General features: G+C 30.5%; 3 protein-coding genes across 9 annotated transcripts; 2 read left to right on the top strand and 1 right to left on the bottom strand.

Moving 5' to 3' along the window:
* Positions 1-206: 206 nt before the first annotated feature.
* On the top strand, positions 207-4,166 carry LOC114421003 (zinc transporter ZTP29-like). 6 transcript variants are annotated; one of them, XR_003668477.1, is made up of 6 exons: positions 207-302; positions 411-454; positions 639-695; positions 766-883; positions 965-1,885; positions 3,958-4,166. XR_003668477.1 is itself a non-coding variant. In XM_028386743.1 (5 exons), exons 1-5 carry the CDS (start codon positions 300-302, stop codon positions 990-992), a joined length of 255 nt encoding a protein of 84 aa, XP_028242544.1. In that variant the 5' UTR covers positions 207-299; the 3' UTR covers positions 993-1,491. The 6 variants fall into 6 exon arrangements, 2 of the variants coding, with proteins under 2 accessions (XP_028242544.1, XP_028242545.1); XR_003668476.1 differs by lacking the exon at positions 3,958-4,166 and adding an exon at positions 2,733-3,242; XM_028386743.1 differs by lacking the exon at positions 3,958-4,166 and having other exon boundaries at positions 411-459; positions 965-1,491.
* A 3,474-nt stretch (positions 4,167-7,640) lies between these two features.
* LOC114424569 (probably inactive leucine-rich repeat receptor-like protein kinase At5g48380) lies at positions 7,641-10,581 on the bottom strand. The gene is made up of 2 exons (XM_028391423.1): positions 9,618-10,581; positions 7,641-8,823 (listed from the first exon to the last, which is right to left on the bottom strand). The coding sequence occupies exons 1-2, from the start codon at positions 10,533-10,535 to the stop codon at positions 7,903-7,905; spliced, it is 1,839 nt and encodes a 612-aa protein (XP_028247224.1). The 5' UTR covers positions 10,536-10,581; the 3' UTR covers positions 7,641-7,902.
* Positions 10,582-11,525: 944 nt separating this feature from the next.
* LOC114421955 (probably inactive leucine-rich repeat receptor-like protein kinase At5g48380) lies at positions 11,526-14,220 on the top strand. 2 transcript variants are annotated; one of them, XM_028388102.1, is made up of 4 exons: positions 11,526-11,754; positions 11,844-12,115; positions 12,785-12,850; positions 13,025-14,220. In XM_028388102.1, the coding sequence occupies exons 2-4, from the start codon at positions 11,903-11,905 to the stop codon at positions 13,904-13,906; spliced, it is 1,161 nt and encodes a 386-aa protein (XP_028243903.1). In that variant the 5' UTR covers positions 11,526-11,754; positions 11,844-11,902; the 3' UTR covers positions 13,907-14,220. The 2 variants fall into 2 exon arrangements, with proteins under 2 accessions (XP_028243903.1, XP_028243901.1); XM_028388100.1 differs by having other exon boundaries at positions 11,527-11,769; positions 11,863-12,115.
* Positions 14,221-15,471: the final 1,251 nt, after the last annotated feature.

Below are 15,471 nucleotides of genomic sequence, written 5' to 3'. Positions count from 1 at the left end.
TACTTTCTCAAAAGCATATTACATACGTACAAAAGTCACCATATAATATAGTATTCATCTTTGCTTATTAAAAAAAAAATACAAAAGACTATTAAAAAAATAATGACCACAGGAAAGCAATCAAAAGCCACCATTTAATAAAAAATATATAAAATAACTATATTGCAGTATAAACTTACATAGGAAGTCATTCGTACGCACACAAACTTGCAGATAAAGTTGTTCTTTCGAAGAAAAATATATATGTGCATGTTTGGCCTTCAAATTTATGACAGGATAGGAGCTATAAGGATGATTTAATGGTTGAAAGAAGAAAAGAAAAAGAAAAAAAATCATAAGTTTGATTTTTTCTTATTAACAAAAACTATTAAATTAATTACTAATATTAATCCTTTGATTTTTTTTACTAGAGAATAACGAAGCTAAATATGAACAACACAATGACATGCTTAAGGTCAGGTGTGGCATGCATCATATATAACAACCTTGCACTATTGCACACAGGATCCTTCTGTTAATTTCAGAATTTGTTTAAATGTTTAATGGTTTTCATAACCATAGATACATCTTGTTGTCTTAAATATGCGTGACTTAGTAAAGTTAAACTTATCGTGACAATTTTTCTTCCTTCTATGTAGGCTGTCTATTCCCTACTAGCCTAAATCCTGAGATTCTTGAAGGTATCCTTGGATCAGGTTAGTACTAATACAACTAGTTGTCAAATTTTGTTTTTGGGCACTTTATTAAGTATATTTTGATAAGCAGTTGGTGGAGTTATGGCTTTTGTAACTCTTCATCAGATGCTGCCACTGGCTTTTAAGTACGCGGGACAAAAACAATTTGTTAAGATCATATTTTGTGGAACGACTTTCATGTCTGCAAGGTAATAACCTCATTGCCAATATAAAAACTTAGAAGCAATTTGCTTTTTGTTGTTACTTAATTTGATAACTATTTAATGCAGTACAACGCTACAAGGTCTTAACATTTAGTATTGGTGGATGTGCAACCTGTATTTTCTACGTATCAGCTTAGCAGAGGACGTGTAGATGGGAAGTATCTCTGTTGTTAACATTTGTAATATTGGCTGTGAAAACAAATGACTTATTTTTTTTTTATAAAAAAAAACACTTCCTAAAACGATTCTGTCAAAATTATATTAAAATGTATTACATTTTAAGATGAGTAGGAACCGTTATCGTAGATGCGTCAATATTGTACGACGTCCACTATGATGATAACGGTTAAAAACCAACGTCATGTATGCTTCATATCCGACGTAAAATTGCTGTTACATGGAGGTGTCATCATCCTTATAGAGATTACTTAAAGTTTCTGCTACTAGAAACATTACAAATAGCATATTAATTAATGCTAAAGATTGATGCTAATAATGAGTTTATAAATAACAATTATTTTTATATATGAAGACTGGAAGAGACACCAAACTGATATATTATATTACATGTATGAAATGAAATTAGTAATAGTTAGCTCAATCAATCTTCACCATCCATCCGTTATTATCCTCTAAAAGACCCGTATGGATTCCTGTAATCATATCAAACAACTTCTGGGTCACAGTGTCGGCTCCTGTTTTGAACTCAACCCTGCACTACCCAATTGTTTTACACTATTAATAGCAGTAATTTATTATTAATTGTAATAAAGTATAAATTAATATTACAAACTACAAAGCTACGAAAATTAATGATCGAATCAAGATTTTGAATTCTATTGTACCTTGTATTCTTATAGGTTGCACTTCCAACCGCAGAGATCCCAACAGCAGTTCCAGTACAGAAAACCTCATCAGCTTCTAGAAATTCATCAACCGAAAATTTGCGTTCCTCGGCCTTGGCAAAATTAACGGCCAATTTTTTTTGTAAGTGTTGTTACAATAATAGTATTAAAATTTATTAACAAGCCTCCAAATTAGATTAATCCATCCCTATATAACAAATTCAAGAATTCATTTGAGAGAAATATATATTTTATACATATTTTCATTTTTATGTTATTATATTTTTTTTATAAAATTTTTGACATGTTTTGAATTTTCATATCAAATTAATATTTTTTATGTTTATTATTTATTTATTTAAAATATTTTTTGCTAATTTGTTTTTTAAATTCTCAAATTGTTTAATTAGCAATAAGCATATATAATGAGGTGTTTACAATTTTTTTATTTATTAAAATATTCTCTAGAATTAAACTAATATTTAAAATGTTCAAAACCAAACGTTTGAAATGACCTTACTGTTTATGTTTGTATTTATTAAAATAGTTTTTGACAATTATTTTTTTAAAAAATATTTCCAATTTATACATTTTATATTTCATTTATATTGTATAAATATCTAGGTAATACGCATGATACTAGTTAGTTGAACACCGTTTTTAACATTAAAGTATTTATTATTTTCATTTAAATTCTTGGGAGACATTTCCTGGACCATGAACTTGAATGACACCATGTTTATGATATACATTAATTTACAATTGAAAAACATGGGGAATGTTTCGTGCTGTACGTAAATGTGTTTACCATGAATTGTGTAGCGGATTTTTTCTTTTCTTTTTGATACTTTATATATATATATATATATATATATATATATATATATATATATATATATATATATATATATATATTAAAATGTCAGTAATAATTACCTGGTAACCCAAATCACGAGCAAGTTGAATGATGCTATTCCTTGTTATTCCAGGAAGAATAGTTCCGAGTGTAGGTGAAGTTGAAATCACGTCACCCTAAAATATGCAGAGGTGCCATGCATGCATATTAACAAGCAAATATATACATATGTAATATATGTTGAAGGAAAGTTGTAAAATTGGCAAAGTAACAAAATATTAATTACCTTGACCATGAAAACATTGCACGAAGATACCTCTTCAATATATTTATGTTCCTCTGCATCTAGGAAGAGGACGTCAAAAAATCCTTTGGCTTTTGCTTCTTTCGTCACTTGGAAAACCTGCGTTAATTTAGTCACTCAACTTCATCATTTAATTGAGTTAATTTGTGTAGCTAGGTACCTTAATTAATACCGATTTAAAGTACTATATATGTTTGAATTAGAGTGCGTGTGGCTATTTATATAAACTTACTGGTGCATAATTGCCTATATTTTTCACTCCTCCAGTCCCACCGGGAAATGCACGAGGAAGTGTATCTTCAATCAACAAGCTCAAGGTTGAATTAGTATGTCGTCCCTGTCCAAATGAACAATGTTAATATATATATCATAATTACCTATTTTGTGATTGATGATATAAAGAAAACATTAATCAACATGTTAGGCAATCAATTCCTCGGCTATCTTATTTTTCTACTACATATATTTGTTCAACAAAATATATATAAACTTGTATAGTTTAAGTTCAAAGTTGAAACCTAAAGTTTACTCACTTTGTAAGCGTTGGAAATTGGATTAGTGTATATTAGGAAGGTGCAATGTGGTGCAGGTGCAATACCCATAACAGATCCACTTCCAAATAATAAAGGCCTAATGTACAACGCTCCTTTTCCGTGAGGAGGCACCTGCATGCATGTTCCAATTACAAAACTCAAAACTCATGATCCAAGAAAAAAAAGAAAAGGGGGTGTTTAATTTTGTTTTTATTTTCTGTTTTAATTTACTTTTTAATTACAAAACTGTTATCTTGTTTTCAACTTGTTTCCTCTTTTGAAAAAATTGTATAGAAAATACTAAAAACAACTTCTTTTCTTCTCTAGTTTCTGTACAAATCTTTGAAAATAGGAAACACATTGAAAATAAGGTGGAGGATTTATAATTAAAAAGTGGAAATAGAAGATGAAAATAGGAAATAAAAATGCAAGTAATTAAACATCATCTGATAAAAATAAAAATGGGAGCAATTAATTAATACATACCCAACGCTTATTTGCATGAACAACTTGTTTGACAGCATCAACGTACTGCTCAACAGAAGGTGCCACCATTAGCAACCTCTCTGCTCCCATCTGCATGCGCATAGCATTTTGTTCTGGTCGAAATATCTGCACCTCACCATCTGCTCTTCTGTAGGCCTTCATGCCCTCAAATAATCCCTATTTTCATGAATGTATTATTTATATATATTCATATGTATACTACACATTTTAACCTGTACTGTCATGCACGAATATTAAATTTTTAATAATCTATAAATTTTATATTAGTATAATTTTTAATGTATCGTGTTACTATTTTTTTTTTGTTTTACAACTTAATTTGTCAAAACATTTTTCCTTTTGGGTGTTTTTAAAGCTAATTAAATAATATTAAAAACAACATTTATGTTTGGAGTTATTATGGCAAAGTTATAAGTTTTTAGCCAGTTAGATATGCAATGTACGATCATTTATGTTAACTATAATACACCTTCCCATGATTTTTGTATGAAATAAGTTTTAATATATTTTAAAAAAATCAGAGATAATAACATTATACATATATTTGACAACTCATTTTTTTTTAATATTTTAATGCTATGTATGGATAGGATGCACTTAAAAAAAAAAAAAAGAAGGTGCACTTAAAAGCCAAACAGGAGTCGAAAGCGATCATGACCCTTATTTTAGCATTTTCCATATGGGGAGGAAGTTTTGTGTCCTTTTCTTTTGTTAGGTGTTTTGTCTCCTTTTCTTGCTTTAACTTTAAACAAAACTTCAAATAAAAAAAAAAAAAAAAACTCTTTCTCCATCTCTTCCTCTCTCTTTCCAATTTTTTCCTTTTCATTCCACTAAATTGAATATTTAATTTGTGAATGAAAAAGCAATAGCTGACCTGTCCGTAATTTAAAACAGTAGAATGTGGTTCGATTTGAACGGTTCCAAATGGTACGAGATCTCCATTTGAGAAGGTCCCTTCTTCATTAGATTTCATTATGTACATAAAATCAGTTGGAATCACTTGAAATCCAAGCTTATCCCAGTCCATCTTGTTATAGCTATCTTCTGCCTCCCTGTAATGAAATTGGAACAAAAAAACTTATGGATAGTTCTTTAGGTGTTGTTGGCAATGCTTACCGATCTGAATTGAAGTTTCATCTCAATAATCTATATTGATTATTGACATTTAATAAGGTTAAACTTTAATTCTTAATGGAAAATAACACCAAAACACATACAAATATGGTGTTCTTTGTTTGCTCAGCCTCAACAATTAATCTAGCTATTTCTTCATCATGAAATTTGAAAAAGCCGATTGGAATATTTGAAAAGCAAATTTCAAAAGGCATGTTAACTATTCATGCAAAAAGTGCTTCTGTAAAATGAATTCAAATTTGTTTTTGAATAAGTACCCGTTGGCTGCTGGTTGATGGGAAAGTGCCATGAACCAATGGGCCAAGTAAAAATGAAGGTTAGAAGAGAAACTAATTAAGCTTTTGTTTTTTTTTTTTTTAAGGAATAAGCTTTAAACATGCTAATATTTATAGGTACGAGAGAACCTAAAAATTGACTCCGAGCTTATGTGGAAGTAGCTGTAGCTTCCTGTCAATTATTACTATATTCTATTCTTTTGTTTCAACCGACTTCTGTTGAAAAGCACCTCCATCAATGTATTGCTTATATTTTCCCACATTAGATCCTTCAATTTTAGCAAATGAACCTAATTAACTTTTAATTTAATGAAAACGATATGATCTAACGCGACAAAATAACAAAATATAGGATTTTAATTGGCTCTTAGTGTAAAACAAATTTACGTGCAATATTGTATTACGTACGTAGTCATTAAATTATGTATTTTCTTTTGAAGAAAATATTACTACTAAAAGTTTCTTCAAATTTTTTTTCGGAAGGCTATCACTTGTTACAGTAACAATTCTTACAAGGATTTTTTTTAAGTAAATACTGCAGGTATTTTATTTTTTTTGAGAAATAATATTTCTTGAATTGAATCGAACAGACTTACTATTAGCAAAAAAACTTCTTCTGAGTATTTAACATAATTCATTGTTAATTACTCCCCCAAATTAGAATAAAATGGGAGAGAATTGATCACCTCCTTTTTCATTTTTTTGTTTAACTTTTAATTTTTATAATATATTTATTTAAATAATTTATGTGAAGAAAAAAATAATAGATTAAAAGAATATAATTTTAATTATTATAAAATATTATTCATTTAATTGATTTATTTATTTCACCTTCTTTTCCATGTATATTTTAGAAAAGTTAAATTACAATTTTAATTTGGGCATACATTTTTTTTATTTATAATTCTTGTTTTTTATAAATATTAATGAAATGCCAGCTTATTTTATTTTTCATTGTTTTCTACACAAATATTTGAAAATAAAAACAAAAGATATATTAATGTAACTATTTATAAGAAATAAACACTTAAAAAATATTTTTCAAACCATTGGCCGATGGGTAGATTAGGAGCAAAGAGAGGTCCTCATCATCAGAGCTCCAAATTTAGACCATCCATGGTATATATGTAAACTTAGGAAACTTTTGTGGGGCAAGTTACTTTTTAGTTCATACAATTCATGTAACAGTTATGTTAACACTTGTATCCTCTATATTCTTTTGTTTTCCACTTAAGTCCTTTTTAATATAATGGCTCTGGTTTTATGCAAGAATAACTCATGACTATTTTAGTTATTTTAATTTGCAGAAGACATATTTATTGTTTACACTATAATATTATAGATTTATTTTTTGAAAGGTCTAGCCTTGAATCTAATGTAGGTCAAGCAATAAACTTTTGTCAAGTGGTCTGTCATATTTTCACTCCTAGGCGTAACATTTTCAAGAAAATAGTTTGGAATATTGTAATTCTTGTGTAATAAATTTAAAAATGAATTTAATGACAGTGTAAAGATTTTTAATACAATCAACCAATAAGATGTCACATCTTTATAACAAAAATTATGAGTCTTATTTTAATCACCTTATAAATCCTATATACTATGAATTGTGTTTGATAATTAAACTCTTTAAAAATGTTGTTTTATATACTCATGTAATATTTTTTTGTTTGTTTTTAAAATAAATATTTATTACAGAGTAAGATAAGAAATATATATTATAATTTAGTTAAAAAAAACTTTCTCTGTTGTATCCGGTTTTAACAACAAAGAAAGTTATTTTGCTGATGATGAAGACACGAAGAGCAGGAATTGAATATCATGTAAAAGAGTTTGGGTAATCCTTGTACTCTATTGAATAAAATTTATTTGGTTATTTGAAAAACAAATAAAGAATAATAAAGATGAAAGAATAAGAAAAATTGTACATAGTACGGATTGATTATCCCCCACTATAAGCAATGATTCAATGATCTAACTATTTAAATTGAAGAATCACACGTCCTGAACTTGATGACAAAAATCATCTGATTCTAATGGTTAACAAATTAAGTCACAAATGTGATTTTGCCGTGAATATTCTGTAAAACTATGAGAATGATTTTCTCTTTTCTTCTCTGGCAATGGTTACAAGGTTTTTTTAATCTTCCCTTCTAATTGGTTTTTTCTTATGATACTCCTCTCAAATTGACAAGTGACACAGCAACAAATTTCAGCATCACATGCAGATTTTCTACGGATTAAATTTGCAGGAAATGTTGAAAGAATAATGCGCAACACCCCAAAAATAAGCAAGCATAATATTAATAATAGCGAGTAAAGTACTTATATGACATCTGTAATATTCTTAGAAAATAAAATGTTTTTTTTAAACTTACATCATGAACAATATAGATACATGTAGGCCTAAATATAACTTGCTTTTCCCCTAAAGAGGGCCATATCTAATAAATAAACTTGTACGCAAATAAAATAGAGGAGAGTTGCCACTTGAGAAAATGGGAGTCCACTCACGAATGTTAGATGAGTATGTATGCCCGTTGATATTTTTCATAGCTCAACAATTTCATCTACACTAGTAGAAGAACTAGATACGTTGAGTGTGTCAGAACCATCACTTATTCTATGTCGCTCTCCCCATATATCGATCATATAGTTATAAACTTCAAGCATCGTTGGTCTTTCATCTGGGAAAGGCTTAACACACTTACATGCTACTTTGATGAGAGTGTAGACCTCATTTTCAAAACCTTCCCCAATTAGAGATTCCTCAATTGCATTATAAAAATTAGAAGGGTTACCAGATAGGTTAGTAGTATTGAATGAACATGATAATTCCTTCAATGTTTTCCCTGTGATTAGCTCAAAAAGCAAACTACCAAAGTCATAGACATCCTTCTTCCCGTCGCTTACATAAAATGTTGTGCTTGCACTGTCCTCAATGTTGGGATTGATAAACTTGGCATTTCCAAAATTGGATATTTTGGGTTCAAAATTCTTATCTAGCAAGACACATCCCGAACTTATATTACGATGCACAACATGCAAATCACAGATATGATGGAGCCAGGATAAGCCTCTTGCTACCCCAAGAGCTATTTTGATCCTCTGAGGCCATTTCAATGTAACTTCACTTTCTAAAGGATGCAACCATTTTGAAAGCCTTCCATTTGACATGTATTGGTATACCAGAATCCTTTCCTTTCCTTCCACACAGAACCCAAGCAGGGGAACTATATTTTTGTGTCTGTACTTGCCCAAAATTCTTATTTCTAAAAGAAATTGCCTCTTAAATAGTTTAGAATCGAATAGTCTCTTGATCGCAAGGTTCCAACCATTTGGTAACCTTCCCTTGTACATTATTCCAATTTTCCCCATCCCAATGGCATTGTCTATGGAAAAGCAATCAGTTGCATCTCTGACTTCGTTGAGCCTCATTGTTGACTTCATTCTGTCTGTCACTACAGAAATCTGTTGATTCCATCACAAATATTAATCATTGCTAAAACTTAATTATAATGCATTAACACTACTATTACATGGACATTCTACTAGTTACTCCTATTGTTTTTCTTTTCTTTCTATTTAGACTTCAGAACATAATTTTATTTCTGTCTATCTGATTGTTTATTAGTTTAAGACAAACATTGTTCATTAGTATCTTTTAATTATTTCCCTTTTCCATATCTAATCTATAAAGAAAAATGTTGTTCTTTATGAATCAATTTTCATAAAAAAGATACAGTATTCTGATTTTTGACAAATTTTATTTTATATTTTAGAGTTTTTTAATCAAGAAAAAATATAAAACTTACACTTATTTTTTTTTAGCTTTTCCTATCACATCATTTATTTATCACTTTTTCTTTTTTATTTTCTTTTGACTTAATTACACTTTTAGTTCCAATTCCAATTGTTTAATTTTGATCCTAAAGTTTTAATTGTATACTTAGTATCTAAAAAGGAAGATTTTAGTTTTTGAGTTCCAAATATACCAATTGAATTTCTAGATATCACAATTATGTAATTTTATTCTATGAGTTAAATTATATTAATTTAACATTGATTGATGACGTGTCATTTAACATGACACAAGATGATGTCATTAATCAATGTTACATCAAGAAATTCATACTAATGAAAGAATTAAAATTACATAATTGGAATACTTAAAAGACCTAATTGGATAATCCAGAGGAGGAATTGGGATACTTACAAGACCTAATTGGATAATCCAGAGGAGGATGGTAGGGATAGAAAAGTACCTCTTTGATAGCTTTCTCTTGCAACTGCAGAGGTTGCAATTCTTGTTCGGTATGAGGTTCAGTTGGTGTCTTCCTCCCTGCGATGGAGCAAATATATTTGCGGAATTCTTTAGCCTTGTAATTTGTTTTATGCTTTGATTCTGATTGTTCCCAAGGTGCAAAGTAGGAGATATAAATGACAATAACAGAAGTCACCGAAAAAGCATAGCCAATAGCAAGGCCCTTCTTGAATGTTTCAGTGAAATCATCGCTTGACCCACATGGTGGCAAAGGCCCTCCACAAAGTTCTCTGTTATTGGCATAACAATCAACACAAGTTAACCCAGGTTGGAACAGAGGAACCGGCCCTGATAAATTATTGTTGACAAAAGAGATTTTTCTAAGCCTAGGAAGCTGTTCAAGTTGTTGTGGGATTTGACCACTTAACATGTTGTTATCAAGTCTAAGAGAAGTCAGGTAACTGCAGTTACCCAAACTTGGTGGAATTTCCCCATTAAACTTGTTATTTGATAGGTCAATGGAAGTAGCATAAGGGAGTAATGTGGATATATCAGATGGGATGGGTCCTGTGAGCTCGTTGTGTGAAAGGTTTAAGGATGTCAATGAAGGGCAATCCCGAAGATCACGTGGAAACTCACCCTTCAGACCCATGTTTGTGAGGTTGAGATGTAGCACTTTATTCTCGCCAGGGTGCCAGCATTCAACGCCAACGAAATCGCATATGAAACCGTTGGTTTTGTTGTTGAAGTTCTTCCAACTTGATAATTTGTTATGTGGGTCTTCTAAGGTGTTCTTAATTGATTTTAAGCAGGATATATCGCTTTCAACGCCATGAGCTACTACTACCATGCAGAAACTGAGTAAGGAAGAACACCAGAAGGCATGCATGAGAATATCCCTTTTTATTTGAAAAACCATTTCTGTGCAGATCCTAGAGTTTAAGAAGAGGAGAAGGATACAGAAAAAAACCATACATCAAAGATTTAAACAATAGTAGTAAGAAAAAATTGAGGATTAAAAAATATTTTAATTTTCTTCTTGTTAATATAACAGTCTAACACGTTAGGGAGAAAAGACAAATGTTATTTCTTGGAAAAAACTACTGCATGAATGAACAAAGAAATCGCGTGGGTTATTGTGAGGTAACTGTTACCAGATTATGGAAATACTAGTATTTTAGTGTAATAAATGGCTTATTGACCATAGCAGTAAGAAGAAATTGAGGAGAAGGATACAGAAAAAAACCATACATCAAAGATTTAAACAATAGTAGTAAGAAGAAATTGAGGATTAAAAAATATTTTAATTTTCTTCTTGTTAATATAACAGTCTAACACGTTAGGGAGAAAAGACAAATGTTATTTCTTGGAAAAAACTACTGCATGAATGAACAAAGAAATCGCGTGGGGTATTGTGAGGTAACTGTTACCAGATTATGGAAATACTAGTATTTTAGTGTAATAAATGGCTTATTGACCATAGCAGTAAGAAGAAATTGAGGAGAAGGATACAGAAAAAAACCATACATCAAAGATTTAAACAGCAGTAGTAAGAAGAAATTGAGGATTAAAAAATATTTTAATTTTCTTCTTGTTAATATAACAGTCTAACACGTTAGGGAGAAACGGATACATTTTGAAAAAGTTAAAAAAAGTGTAAGTCATCTTATAAAATCATGTTTTAAAATATGGTTTCCCTTTTTCAGTTTTTTTTTTTATATTTATAATGGCTAAAAAAATCTCCTATTATAGGAATGAAACTATTATTGGAGCCTTTTAATTATAACTACTATACTTGGTGCCAAAAAAAATTGTTTTTTAGATATCACTAAAAAGATGGTCCACAAGAGGACTCCAACCACTCATTTTCACATCATATCCCTCACAAAGAGAGATATATGCAGAAGCTGATATATATTGTTTCCATGTTCTGGGAAACCAATCATGCTAGAATTCATACAGGTGTAACACGTCTGCTTTCCAATCAAAAGAAGTAAAAAAGTCAAAGAGCATTCCAACGCGGATAGAGAGGCTTTCATGAATATACAAATAAGAAACTACTAACAAGTAAAACTCATCAATTTTCCATTGCATAACATCTGCTCTCTCATACATTCAACTAGCTGCTGTTTCAACAAGTAAGGAGTTATCAGGTGAAGTTCCAGTAGATATTTTTAAGGTCTACTTTTTATAGAATTTAATTTACATAGCTAACAAGAAGTTGTAGTGAACTATGCAAATAACAGGGTACTCTATGGTGGACTTTGATATTCTGTAATTGATTTGATGGAATCTTCCAACCAATTCAATGAATCATTTAGGCAAGGTCTTACAGCTGGATATGTCTTTGCTGCAACTTTTGTCATAGTACTTTATATGTCCTCTTGTCTCCCTGCACAACTTATCAAGAACAGGAAGAATAGAACGGGTGGATTTAAGAAAGCAACACAGAAGCGTAAGTTGCCGCTTCAGGAGTTGAAACAAGAAAAAAACAAAGAGGTTGTCTTTCCCTTTGCATCTCTCTTAGGCACTTTCTTTTTATTCTATATGGATTGTAGACAGTTTACAGAAATGTTAGTTTGCTAGTTCATTAACTGTTACAATCATTCTTTTTGTTTTGCAAATTGTTTTGATAATATTGAAAGTTGTTTTAGAATATGATTGATATAGTGATGACCGATGAGCATGTCTACTTACAATCAAGGTTTTTAAAAATGATCTGTGACCGTGTTTCAACTAGGACATCAAGGTTTTTGGAGTGTTTGTGACTGTAATTATGATCACATTTATTTGTAATTTTTCGCAATATCAAGAAAGGTGACACAACTCCAGCCGTGACCACGACCTCAATTTAAAATCATATAATATACAACAATACGGATTTTCACTTTATGTTGAGTTAGAAAAATTGTAAGTGTCCACCTTGTGATTTTGAATTTAATTTGAATGCACTGTGTTCCAATTATAGATGACTATGAATATAAGATTCTTTCCTTTTCATAATAATTTTAATGGAATATCCACGGTAATTGACAGAATAATTATTTTTATACAAATAATGTATGAAAATTAAAATACATAAATTTACATGAGATTTCATTTAAAAAATTGTTTACGACATAACTGTCATTAATGGTAATCTGTTGTCGCATGCATTTTCATGAACAGAAACGAAAGAGAGCAAGACAGATAGACAGAGATCTTCCTGTGGAGTTGCTAGAGAGAAGAATAAAGGTTACCATGAATCCTTGATCTTTGAAAAAACTTATTGTTATTAGAAATAACAATCCTACCAAGTTAAATACATTTTATTTTCTAGGATATATATAATTCCATTGAAACTCATTTATACTACTTTGTCTTCAATAGTTTAGATTATTAATTTTCTATGATAAATTACAACTACAGATCAATGACATTGGATGGTTGACATGTAGAACGAGCTTCGCAGAACTGTATGAAGCAACCGAACACTTCAGTGAGGACAGTGTCATTGGTGAGGGAAGGACTGGGACAATGTACAAGGCAACACTTCCCAACGGTTGGTTCTTGCTGGCAGTTAAGAAACTCTATGATTCTGAGTTGTGTATCAGAAGTTTCGATTTAGAAATAATGATGGGGAGGTACAGTCACAGAAACATAATGGTCCCCATCAGTTTCTGCATAGAAGAAGAAAAAAATGAAAGAATTTTGGTGTATCATTACATGTCAAATGGAAGAGTTTCTGATTGGTTGAATGATACCACCACATTAGGATGGCCTGCAGTTATAAGGATTGCATTAGGTGTTGCAAGAGGGTTATGCTGCCTTCATCATAGCTTGCATATGGTTCATCTCAGTATTGGTCCCGAGAGTATCTTGTTAGGAAACAATTTTGAGCCAAGAATATCCAATTTTGGAATGGCCATTTTCATAGACTATGATCTAGACAAAAACATTGGATTTGATAAGAAGGATGTGTATGACTTTGGAACTTTGCTTTTTGAGGTGATTAGGGGGAAGGCATTCGGCCAAACAAGTAAATGTTTTAGCAATGCTAATACTAATGGTCCTTTTACAACTTACACATATGCTACTAATCTGTTCGAGGACCCTTTTGGCTTCTATGATGCCGTGGATAAATGTCTAAATGAGATAGAATTTGAAGATGAGGTTTCTGCTTTACTCAGAGTTGCATGTGACTGTGTTCATCCTTTACCTCCTAAAAGGCCCACGATGCTTGAAGTGTATAGTAAGATGAGCAACATATGGGAGAGAGATGGCCTTTTTGAAGATTCTTCCACGTTCTAGTGTTTTTTATTACGTTTCTATATTGATATGTCTAGCCGAAATGCCTCACATTCTTGAAGCTTGGAATAGTTAGCTTGATTGGTTAATTTATTAGTTGTTAGATACTTAGTAATATAACAACATGAAAGCCTTATCCCACTACATGAGATACACACTAATAAGTTCTGTAAATAGAACACATCTCCCACATTATTTTGTATCTTTCTGGTTCCTATTGGTCCTAGTTTGGTGATATGTTCTTCTTCTCTCCTAATGAGCTCACTCATGTCCCCTAGGCCCTAACAAATCTTATAGATTATTTTTTTTATCATCAACATATCTTATAGATTGGGCAGACATAGCATGTTTCTGATATTCAAATTAAATTGGCCAAAATGTTTCTCTCTAGCATTTCAGCCTAGGACAGAACGTTCCTTGGAAGCGTCTGTGAAAATAACCATCTAATTTCATGTAAAATGTTTGAATAAGGAAAAAGAAATCTATTTATTGCACGATTATCCAAATTTTATAAGGATTATATGCTAGATGTGGACCTCATCGCATAAATAGTTAATAAAGATATGCATAGTCCAATTTACAATAAAATTTATTATCATGCATCTTAAAACTTAAACTTATAGTTTTATTATCAAAAAAATATAATTCAATTGATGGAATAAAACACATGAATTATTTTAAACTCTCTGATACCAACCTGTCTTGAATTCCTACTAAATACAACTCAAAAAGACTTCTAGCTTAATTCAACCACACCAATTCAACTTGTAAAATGAAGACCGTGAAGTCTTGTAAGAATTATATTTATACAAACTATATTAATTATATCTTTAGACTTTAGTCCAGGTGAGATGTATCCTCTTGCATCTTTATTTTTTATGAATAAGATCCTGTTGAAATGTTACTAGTGTTATGGACTCTCTTTATTTTTGTCTACTTTCCTTCATTTATAACCAAGCTTTGGGAGTAAGGTGTTGCAAGACTCTCACTCCTATTGCCACGTGTAAATATGCCGAAAAGTCATAATGAACTTAATCAACAGGAATATATGACTCAATGATGGTAATGGTGATTGTTGTAGAATGTGAACGGTGGATCCACAACTCTAAATTAATGGGTGTAAATTATAAAAAATAAAATTAATAAGTTCAATTATATAAATATAGATGAAATAAAATATAAAAATATAAAATTTTATTTACAAATTTAATAAATTTTAAAAAATGAAAAATACAAATGCACACATGTGCCTCACATGGTTACCCTCACATGCGTGTAGTTGCGCCACTAAATGTGGAGACTTTGACTTGATTCATACTCCGTATTGAAACAGTCAAAACACGTTTGTTTTATAATAAAAAAATGAAGTGGAGTGAGTGGATACGACTTTTGAATAGTCTTTGATTTCAGATCATATCATCCTAACCAATAATACAGACAACCAAATATATATTTATTAAGTTAAAAATATATTCAATAATTACTTGATTAGAATTAATTATAGTTTCCTTAATTTAGGAGATGTTAATAATAAGTTATCTAGGTGTGTCACATTGACTAATATTTCT

This window comes from Glycine soja, chromosome 8, assembly GCF_004193775.1.
Source record: "Glycine soja cultivar W05 chromosome 8, ASM419377v2, whole genome shotgun sequence".
NCBI classification, from domain to species: domain Eukaryota; kingdom Viridiplantae; phylum Streptophyta; class Magnoliopsida; order Fabales; family Fabaceae; genus Glycine; species Glycine soja.
This window is presented reverse-complemented; position numbering and strand designations above follow the sequence as displayed.

What these genes read in the sequence shown, in the direction of transcription:
- LOC114424569 (XM_028391423.1), bottom strand. Translation starts at nt 10,535, where the DNA reads ATGGTTTTTCAAATAAAAAGGGATATTCTCATGCATGCCTTCTGGTGT. An exon ending in AAGAGAAAGCTATCAAAGAG is followed by an intron (nt 8,824 to 9,617) that starts GTACTTTTCTAT and finishes TGGAATCAACAG; the next exon opens with ATTTCTGTAGTGACAGACAG.
- LOC114421003 (XM_028386743.1), top strand. An exon ending in AATGACATGCTTAAGGTCAG is followed by an intron (nt 460 to 638) that starts GTGTGGCATGCA and finishes CCTTCTATGTAG; the next exon opens with GCTGTCTATTCCCTACTAGC. An exon ending in TGAAGGTATCCTTGGATCAG is followed by an intron (nt 696 to 765) that starts GTTAGTACTAAT and finishes TTTGATAAGCAG; the next exon opens with TTGGTGGAGTTATGGCTTTT.
- LOC114421955 (XM_028388102.1), top strand. Translation starts at nt 11,903, where the DNA reads ATGGAATCTTCCAACCAATTCAATGAATCATTTAGGCAAGGTCTTACA. An exon ending in AACAAGAAAAAAACAAAGAG is followed by an intron (nt 12,116 to 12,784) that starts GTTGTCTTTCCC and finishes TTTCATGAACAG; the next exon opens with AAACGAAAGAGAGCAAGACA. An exon ending in TGCTAGAGAGAAGAATAAAG is followed by an intron (nt 12,851 to 13,024) that starts GTTACCATGAAT and finishes TTACAACTACAG; the next exon opens with ATCAATGACATTGGATGGTT.